We start from the raw sequence: 10,384 nt of genomic DNA, 5'->3' as shown, positions 1-10,384 counted from the left end.
TGAGGTCGCTTGTGCCACTGTTGAATTTGACAGCCACAGGAACAAACAATGCTGCTCTTTGATCTAAAAAATTATCTTTGGGGGGAGGGTTTTGCATGAAACTTCGAGCTCAATAAACAGTATAATATTGATGACATAAAACAAATTATTTTGACCGTTCCCTTAAAAAAAAAAAAAGAAAAAGCAAACAAACTGGATTCCAGTGAGGCATTTACAATGGAAGTGGATGTGGCCAATCCGTAAACATTAAAATACTCACTGTTTTAGAAATATGTAAAGTAGGCCACAAGTCGTTAAACGTTTCGACGCTGTTATTGTTTTAGAGGACACATGAAATGCAACGAATCCTGTTCTCTCGGTTGGAAACCCTTTTGTCGATTGTTACTTCCGTATTCAGAATTTTATTGATTGACATTCATCATGTCAGAGTTTCTGATGTTCACGGGTGTTATTATTGGGGCGCTGATGATATTTCGTAGTTTTATTCTTGGTGCGCGCTGCAAAAGCAAAGAGAAACTACATGGCAAAACGGTCATCGTAACAGGTAAAGTTGTCGTGCATTTGGGAGCATTTTTTATATATATATTTAAAAAATGTTTTAATAATGTATCAGGCTGGTCAGTGTTTTAAAACATTAAATGGACGCTTTGTGGCTCAATGCAGGTAGTAACACGGGCATTGGTAGAGCCACAGCAGAAGATTTAGCGCGGAGAGGCGCACGAGTCATTCTGGCATGCCGGAACCGAGTGCGCGGCGAGGCTGCTGTTGCTGTTGTAAAACGAGTGAGATGATTGCATTTCTCCATAGTTGTGACCCTTTTTTTATACGTTACTAAATGTTTGTAGCTATAGATATATATTACGTGCTTTTGTTGTTTCAACTCAGGAGAGTGGGAGTCAAAATGTGGCGTTCATGCATCTGGACTTAGCCAGTCTTAAGTCCGTACGCTCCTTTGCAGAGATTTTTCTCAAGACAGAGAAAAGACTGGATATTCTCGTCAACAATGCAGGTTGATAGTAGGATAGTTCACACAAAAAATGAAAATGTGAAGAATATCTCCGCTCTGTAGGCCCGTACAATGCAAGTGAATGGTGATCAGATCTTTGATCTCCAAAAAGGAGATGAAGTCAGCATTAAAGTAATCCAAATGACTTCAGTTGTTTAAAGCAGTCATTAGGTGCAATTTTTTTGTAATAATTTTATTATCTTCCTTGAGGTCCAATGATAAGGTTATAAAATATTATATATATTTATGTATTTATTTTTGCACCAAAACAGCCACAATTTTGAAATATATGATCATGTTTGCCCCTCTCTCTGAAACGCTCGGATTTGTCCTAAACGCCTCCTATAAACTTCAAAGCCCACTGAATTGTGTTTTGTCTGTTCACAAGAAATTCATGCTGATATGAGCTGAAAAAAAATGCACATACATAGTCCAAAGAACTGTGAAATTACGCACATACACGCTGAAGGCACACTGAGGTGCACATTGCCGGAAACACCAAAACGGTCAAAGATGTCCTATATTTACATATACCTACAATTGAAAATGGGCGAAATAACTCATCCATGACAGAGGCAGCAGCTAAATGAGTGAATTGCCTCTCCCTTTCAGAGTTGTAACTTGACACCGCAAATTTTAAAAGTGGCAAGATACATGGCAGCAGCCAAAGAGTGTGTATAGTCTATGCGTACTTACAAAATAATTCTAAATGGTCCAGATGGGTCTCCTTTGGTGTTATGTTAGGAATAGTTAACCACACAAGGCCTCTTCTCTTGAGCTGCATGCCAAAGGGTGGGGCTAAGGGTGCAATGACGCATATTGTGGGATGTATAAATACAAATGTGTAATGTGTTGTGACGTCATTAACACAGAGATTTCAAAACAAGATTTTTCAGTAGGGTGGCAACTATAAATGCTAATTTTAGACTGGGGAGGAAGTTTTGAGTTCTGAAATTTACAGTATGTTTTTATAGTACAGTTACCGCTTGCACCTATCAGCCACAACATTAAAACCACCTGCCAAAATATGGTGTAAGTCCCAACTTTTGCAGTGTGGCAGGGCACATTATCCTGCTGAAAGTGGCCAATGTCATCAGGGAGCACTGTTGCCATGAAGGGGTGTATGTGGTAGGCAACAATCTTTAGGTAGGTGGTAGGTGTCATAGTAACATCCACATGAATGCCAGGATCCAGCAGAACATTGCCCAGAGCATCACACTGCCTCTGCTGGCCTGCCTTCTTCCCATAGTGCATCCTGCTGCCATCTCTTCCCCAGGTAAACGATGCACACACACACATGGCCATCCACATGATCAAGGGGTGGACTGGAAAGAGAAATCGGCCTTGGATTTTACATAGATTACCAATCCAGCCCTGCAAATGTTCAATGTTAGCAGCTCATCGGTTCTCAGTAATTCGGACACCGATTCTCAGTTCAGTGTACTGTTGACTCGATAACTGTTGCAACCGGAGCGTTCAGTCCGATTTTTAACTGGTTGGAGCGGTTCTCTTAATGGCCAGTCTGCCCCTGATTGGCCCCAAAGTGTGTCGGCCCACAGGAAAATGCCCAGTATACCAGATTACCAGTCCAGCCCTGACATGATCTAAAAGAAAACGTGATTCATCAGACCAGGTTAACTTCTGAAGCGATCCAGTTTGTTTCGTTTCTCACCCAAAACCAACTGGATCGCCTCAAAAGACATTGTTTAAACCACTGGAGTTGTATGGATTACTTTTATGCTGACTTTGTGATTTTTGAGCTTCAAAGGCCTGATCACCATTCACTTGCATTGTATAGACCAACAGAGCTGAGATATTCTTTATAGTCTTAATAGCATGTTTTTTTTGTAACAGTGGTAATAAACAGTATTATTTGAAGTTCCTTGGAATACCATGTACAGTAAATAGCACAGAATTTCATACAATTACTGTACTATTTTACCACCACCACAGTGCTCTTTGTAAGGAATATTAAATCCAAATCCAAAATTCATAATAAGCTTATATTTAATGCATATATTATCCATATTTCAGGAGTCTATAAGCAGGGCACTACTGTGGATGGTCTTGGACTTATGTTTGGCATCAACCATGTTGGTCACTTCCTTCTGACTAATTTGCTGCTGGGCAGAATGAAAGAGTGTGCACCAAGCCGTATCATCAACGTGTCTTCAAATTTACATAATTTTGGTAACCTTGACTTTGACTGTCTTCGCACTCACAAGGAGTTTGGAGTGGGTGAGTCTGCAATGGATGTCTTTTGGATATATTCACACAGCAAACTGTGCAATGTGCTCTTCACACATGAGCTTGCAAAGAGGCTACAAGGAACCAATGTAACCTGTTACAGTCTCCACCCAGGTTTGTGTCTTAACCATATATGCAAATTACGTTAATTTGTGCAGGCTTCATCTTAAGAGCTAGATTTGTATATTTACATTTAAATTATTTGCATGAGCAATTGTCACTATCATCAATGCAAACACTTTTACTTTACCATCCATGCCACTTCATTTATTTCAACAGGTGTTATCAACACAGAATTGACTCGTTACACTAATAAAGTTTTCAGGAGGTTGTTACTGAGGCCCATTGCAGCTTTGTTCTTTAAGGACGTAGAGTCCGGTGCCCAGACGACTTTACACTGTGCCCTGCAAGAGGGCACTGAATCCCTCAGCGGCAGGTATTTCTCCAACTGTGCAGTGCAGAAGGTGAAGGCAAAGGCTAAGGATGATGCTGTGGCCAAGAAGCTGTGGGAAGTGAGCGAGACATTAAGTGGCCTGTCCTAAATTCACATATGCATTACAGGTGTCAGTGGGTAGCACTGTCGCCTCACAGCAAGAAGGTCCAGGTTCGAGTTACAGCTCACCCAGGGCCTTTCTGTGTGTAGTTTGTATGTTCTCCCTGTGTTCACGTGAAACATAATCTTTACATAATTGTTTTGTCCATGGAAAGTCAAAAACCGATGGTGATACCTGTCTGTAGTTGTTAATTATGATTATATGCATGTAATAATATGAATATATTGATGTACTGTCATTTGTATTCTTTACTATTGTAATAAAGGAGAACATGGGACATCTGAACAGTTGCATTGGGCACACGGATAATTAATTATAATTCTTTACATTTCTATAGCGCTTTTACTGTATAGTATAAGGGGACTCTCCTCAACAACCACCAGTGTGCAGCATCCACCTGGATGATACGACAGCATGCATAGTGCGCCAGTATGCTCACCACACACCAGCAGGTCCACATAAGAGTTAACATTAGGCTTGCTGTAATTTTCACATATATATAAATCTTTTTGTCTTTAGTCTTTGCATTTGGTTATGTTTGCACACATTCTTGTGCCATTTATTGCATTTTTTCCTTACAATTAATTGATTGTTAAACCCCATTTTAAATTTGTGAGTTTTTAAAAACTTAAGTGAAATACAGATATACAATAATAAAAGTAAAATAAAAATCAGCAAAGCAAGGTGTGCTTACCTGCAAGTACATTGAACAATGGCAGCAATTGAGAACAGGAAAATAGAATAGCAGATATAAACAGCTATTTTTCCGTGTAGCTCATGGAGGTATGTTTAAAGGAATATTCTGGGTTCCATACAAGTTAAGCTCGAATAACAGCATTAGAAGCATAATGTTGATTGACAAGAAAATAATTTTAACTCGTCCCTCCTTTTCTTGGTGGTGGTGGTGTAATGGTGTGGGGGATGTTTTCTTGGCACACTTTAGGCCCCTTAGTGCCAATTGGGCATTGTTTAAATGCCACGGCCTACCTGAGCATTGTTTCTGACCATGTCCATCCCTTTATGGCCACCATGTACCCATCCTCTGATGGCTACTTCCAGCAGGATAATGCACCATGTCACAAAGCTCGAATCATTTCAAATTGGTTTCTTGAACATGACAATGAGTTCACTGTATTAAAATGGCCCCCAAAGTCACCAGATCTCAACCCAATAGAGCATCTTTGGGATGTGGTGGAACGGGAGCTTCGTGCCCTGGATGTGCATCCCACAAATCTCCATCAACTGCAAGATGCTATCCTATCAATATGGGCCAACATTTCTAAAGAATGCTTTAGTATTAGTATGGTGTTAGTATGGTGTACACAGTGTACACAGTATTAGTATGGTGTTCCTAATAATCCTTTAGGTGAGTGTATATATATATATATATATATATATATATATATATATATATATATATATATATATTACACACACATGATGCAAAAAGCAATAAAATCACAAATGCAGTAGATTTGATAATATTCATATTTTTGGCTTGGGAAACTATGCTTTGCCATTTCTTTATATTTGCATCTACTGGTGTTAATTTAGGGAATACAGCCATGCTCACATGGTTTAAAGGTAAATTAAAACCATCTTTTCAGAACATATTAGTGAAATAGAATAGACCACTTTTGTCCTTTGTACAATTCTAAGAGCAATGCAAGTAATGTCAGTAGTTTTTATAAACATCGAGTTACAAGACTTGCAGTCTTTTTCTTTTCACAAATATAAATAAAAAATTATGTTTGTTGAAATGAAGTGTTAAACATCAGTTGCAATGCACAATTATTTATTTCACTTTCTTTGTTGGCAAACAAAAGGAAAAAATGGTTGAACTAATAGTGTACCAGTCAAATCTCACTGTTAGAGTTCCTGCTGGGATCTCATAACTGAGCTATCTTCTGATGTAGAACAGCCTTCATGTCTGCACACTGCAAATTGTTTGCAATTGTAGTGAGGAAGTGACGCGTGTTTAGTCCCTGCAGGGCGGTGCAGCTGTCGGGATACGCTGAGAGCACAGCCTCATAGCGAGTTAGCATCTCCAGAGCACACAGGAATAGAGACTCTGGCTGGCCAGGAATCATCACCTGCACATGCAGCACATGGCAGAAGAGCTGGGTAAACGCAAACAAAACCTCTTGACTGCAAGCTCTGTGTTTTGACATCAAGATTTTGGGGGATTCCATAGCAGATGACAGTTGTATCTTCTCACTGACTGAGCTGGTAATGCCCCTCATTGCATTAGCATAAAGACGTCCAGTATGCACCCAGCCTTGAGGTGGCAGCCAATCAGAACAGCTGGAACCACATAGTAGCTGGAAGATTCGCAAAAGAAACACTGACAGACGTAACTCACCAGCAAACGAACGCAGGTCGAGTAATGGGAGAAAGTCGACATATTCCAAAGAGAATGGCACATAGAGCTTTCCTGACTGCAAGAGTTCTTGTAATACTTTCAGAAGTCTATCCCATTCCCCAGTTGTACACCAGGGAAGGATCTGAGACACAGCCACTAAAAGGCCTTTGCTGAACATGTTGACATCATCAGGTTTTAGTAGGTTCAGAGAAAGACAGTCCAGCATTGCCTCCAGAACATGGTCTGACAGCGTGCAGCACTCCAACCACGCTAACAGTCCAGTGCCTAGTCCATACTGAGGCAACTCTAAGCCAGACCACTCCTGCTCGGGAAGATCGCACACAGCCAACAGAGAGTTTGGAACTTCATATTTGAAATGTTGTCCCCAAATTTCCTTCAGATAGAAACGCACAGTCCAATCAAGTTCCTCCACCTTACTGTACAGCCAAAAAAGAGCTCTGGACCAAACATCAGGTGCACAGGCCACTTCCTTGCCAACAATTGTCCCCAGTGTGTTCAGTAAAGACAATAGCAGCTCTTTGGACTCCATGGAGATGGGTGTCTTGTCCCCTTTTGGCAGCTCCCAGCACCTACTGCATTCATTCAAATGTTGTGCCAGACAATATAAAAGTGGGAATGGAGAACAGCTCATTACCCAATGTGTGGAATCGTTTGTATTGTCCTGGTTCAGGGCAGACTGGAGAAGTCGCAGACACAACTCTATCTTACATGAACTGGAAGATGAAGAGAGGTACGGTTGGACAAAAACACGCAAGGCCTCCTCAGGAGGAAGGAAACTTTGCTTTTCTCCTGTGCATCCAGTTATGTTACACTTCATCAGCTCAGTCAGGAATTGCAGAAACTGGTTCTCCTCTTGAGGTGAAGACAGCTTGCTCCAAACTGTGTCCTGAAGACATCTACACAGCAGGCTGTCTCTAGGTGAAGATATGAGACCTGGGAGCTGCTGAAGAATCTCAGCTATCAGAGTGTGAGCTCCGACGTTAACAACAGCAATGTGGCAGCATCGACGCAGGGTGGCTTCAGGATTCTGGAAGGCGATTCGGGAAACAGCAGAAACTGCTGCATCAAGGTTGCTGTTTGCACTGCCCTGAATTATGCAGTTAAAGGCAAGATTTAGCTCCTCTGCGAAACCTACAGTCACCGAATTAGGAAGAAAGCCATGCAAGCCTTTCTTGGAAAGCGAGAGCATTTCTAAAAGTGTCACATTTTTATTGGGTGAGGACAGCTGGCAGAATATGTCCACAATAACATCCTTTAGCTTCTTGCAGTATTGCACGTCAGCATCACTTTGACATTTGTCTATAAGTGTGGAGATCAACGTCATAAGATCTTTTGTTTGAAACACACTCTTATTTCTCTCAAGGCACTGAATCCACTCAGCCTCATTGAAGTCTTGACTGAGTTTGGAGGCAAACCATTTAGGAAGGCCTTGAAACCCTTCAAGATTATTGTCTATGATGGCCATAGCAATATGTGCCATTTCTGTTGCAGAACTTTCAGGCACAGTCAATACTAAAGAAGCCAGTAAGCCTTTTAAAGTTATTTTCAGATTATTCAGAGTCTGTCCATTTCCAATCATGTCCTTAGCGTGTGACGGTTGTTCCAAAGAGGCGAGAACTCTACACAGACTATCTTTCAGACGGATTGCTGTGGCACTTGGCTCATCAGTGGGCATCTTCAAAAGCCTCATAACCTCCCAAGAGCATATGATTTCAAGTGAGACTTGCATGGCTTGGATGAATGTCATTCCACAAGGTTTGGACTCAGCTGGAGTGAGAGCCGCAGCAAGGTCTCTCTGGGCCTCACGTATGACCTCAATCAAGTCAAATCCATCCGTTACTTCATTTCTCTTTCTAAGGCTTACTGTGCGAGAGATATTTTGGAGTTTAACCTCTATTGAGAGATCAGCAGGGCTGCTTAAAAGATAGTAGGTATACAGTGTGTCTAGGCAATTTGAGAGAGCAAAGAAACACAAGTCTGAGGATGTAAAATGCTCTTTAATTTGGTTTAGCCCTTCGAATAGTATGTGCACCATACATGTGGATGTGGATTCTGGATCCAGTTTGAATCTCTTTGATGCATGTGGTGATGATGATTCAGATGTGGATGTATTGCAGTGTGAACATTTAGCTGTAAAGAGATGGTCTAAGCTATCAAGATATCCTCTCTTGCCCTTCAATAGTTCCCACCACACCTCCAACAGAAGCTTAATGTCTGCCTCTGTGCTGCTGCTTGTCACATGTTTAACCAGAAGCTCAAGCTCTTTGCACTGCTCTGCTGGTAGAAAGGACAAAAGCAGCTCCACATAGACATTAGACAAGTGCATTGACTTTACCAATTCAAACAGGATAGTGTGGTTAATGTCAGGAAGACTGTTCTGTATTGAAAATAACGGGTCTTCCTTCCATTTTATATCAATGTCTTCTCTGTTCCTCACCTCCAGGAGCTTTCGCCACACAATACACAGGATCTTCTTTCTCCAGTGGAGTCTGTCTTTGCTGTCTCTAAGTGAATGTTCACATATCTCTTTGACTGCATTAACAATTGGACGTCCAACCCGATCCCAATCCTCTTTTCTCAGAGAGGAGAGTGGCTCAGGTTGGCAGATCTGATTGGCCAGTAGAAATCCACCCTGTAGCACAGCAGTCTTCTCACAGCTCAACCACGATTCTATAAACAGAGCATAGGTCAATCAGGTATTGCTCATCCTCATAACTACCAGTCAAAAGTTTGAACACCCCTTAATCATTATTAATTATGACTAATTTCCACTTAAATTTTTTTAATATATATTTTTTTATTTTTATTTTTTGAATAGCTTTGTTCCATCTTTTGCATTTGTGGGTCAATTTTGACCCGGCATCAGTTGTGGCTTTACACATCTATGAATAACATTTTTCTAATAAACAACTTACATTTAGCCTCTTTCACATACTCTCTCACACACTTTTTTATTTCTCACTGGGACAGCATTTTGTTTACAAACATGGACATGTGCGCACGCACACATTAGTCTAAATAGGGCTTGAAAGATGAAATTGTCCACATTTTACTCTACAGCCATCTGATGCCGAACCAGCTTACAGCATACGCACACATCAACATTCTATAGATTTTGCTTAAAAACAAAGAAGTATTAATGTTGTGTACTTAAGTTGTATAGTTGATGTTTATTTGAATACGTTGGTTTCATAATGTTTGACCACCAAGTTATATTGAGCAGTTATGAGTAACAGGAAATTAATTCAAATTACTAGTAATTCTCACATTAGATGTTAATATAAATTGAACGTTATAGTATATATAGATAAAATGTCACAGAAAACATGATGTCTTCACATGTATCGCACTGGTTTTGCTGTATATGTACATTTTGAAATGTCAAAGAATTTCTAAATGTTATTTCTAAAAAGGAAAAAACATATTCAGTAATAACTTTCATATTTGTCAGTTAACATAACAAAAATATAAATCTTTTTACATGTATGAACAGTTAATAATTGGTTTTAGATGAAAACCATCATGAACACATTAGTGAACCACAGTTACTACAGAAAACCAGTAACGTAAAACTGGGTCTCTTCGAGAAGAGTGAAGCTTTTTTTATGGGCCTAAAATGTCATACATGAATTCAATGGCAGCGTTTCACTTCACAGCATAATTTCACCAACAAACGAAAATACAGAAAGTATATCATAAATAATTCCTTCGATGTGCATAATTCACATGTATTTCAGGTGTTAGGTGACTATTACCTTGGTCCATCATTGTTTTGCTCGCAAAGAAATGTTACCAGCTGAAATCACTCATATCCACTGAAACACTACGCTGAAAATATAACGTCTTTGACTGTGTGCTTAAAATATTTCAGGTTTTATTACTGCAAATTTTGAATCACAAGGGCGATTCTTTACACGTTCCTATTACAAGTTTTCAAAAGAAGGACTTGCATGTGCTTCCGCGTCAACGTAGACGGAAGGAAGGACAGAGAAGGACACGTGCTCATGTGCTGCCCGCTGTATCTCTAGCGGCATCATGAGGCCAGTCCTTTCCTGCGATTCTTCTTCTTCTTCTAGGATTTAATGGCGGTTGGCAAACCAACTTAAAACGTGCATTCCCGCCACCTACTGAAATGGAGTGTGAAGCGCATATTGGAAAGGAAGTTTAGACTAAATCTACTCTTTCAAAAAAAAA

General features: G+C 40.2%; 2 protein-coding genes across 2 annotated transcripts; one reads left to right on the top strand and one right to left on the bottom strand.

Moving 5' to 3' along the window:
- The first annotated feature begins 200 nt into the window (after nt 1-200).
- dhrs13b.1 (dehydrogenase/reductase (SDR family) member 13b.1) lies at nt 201-4,259 on the top strand. The gene is made up of 5 exons (XM_052107217.1): nt 201-544; nt 664-782; nt 886-1,009; nt 3,041-3,367; nt 3,533-4,259. The coding sequence occupies exons 1-5, from the start codon at nt 421-423 to the stop codon at nt 3,793-3,795; spliced, it is 957 nt and encodes a 318-aa protein (XP_051963177.1). The 5' UTR covers nt 201-420; the 3' UTR covers nt 3,796-4,259.
- Nucleotides 4,260-5,316: 1,057 nt separating this feature from the next.
- gemin4 (gem (nuclear organelle) associated protein 4) lies at nt 5,317-10,152 on the bottom strand. Its single transcript, XM_052107205.1, has 2 exons — nt 9,946-10,152; nt 5,317-8,860 (listed from the first exon to the last, which is right to left on the bottom strand). Exons 1-2 carry the CDS (start codon nt 9,956-9,958, stop codon nt 5,697-5,699), a joined length of 3,177 nt encoding a protein of 1,058 aa, XP_051963165.1. The 5' UTR covers nt 9,959-10,152; the 3' UTR covers nt 5,317-5,696.
- Between the last annotated feature and the right edge of the window lie 232 nt (nt 10,153-10,384).

This window comes from Xyrauchen texanus, chromosome 36 (genome assembly GCF_025860055.1).
Source record: "Xyrauchen texanus isolate HMW12.3.18 chromosome 36, RBS_HiC_50CHRs, whole genome shotgun sequence".
Lineage (NCBI taxonomy): Eukaryota > Metazoa > Chordata > Actinopteri > Cypriniformes > Catostomidae > Xyrauchen > Xyrauchen texanus.
The sequence above is the reverse complement of the archived record's forward strand: the minus strand, read 5'-3'. Positions and strand labels throughout refer to the sequence as shown.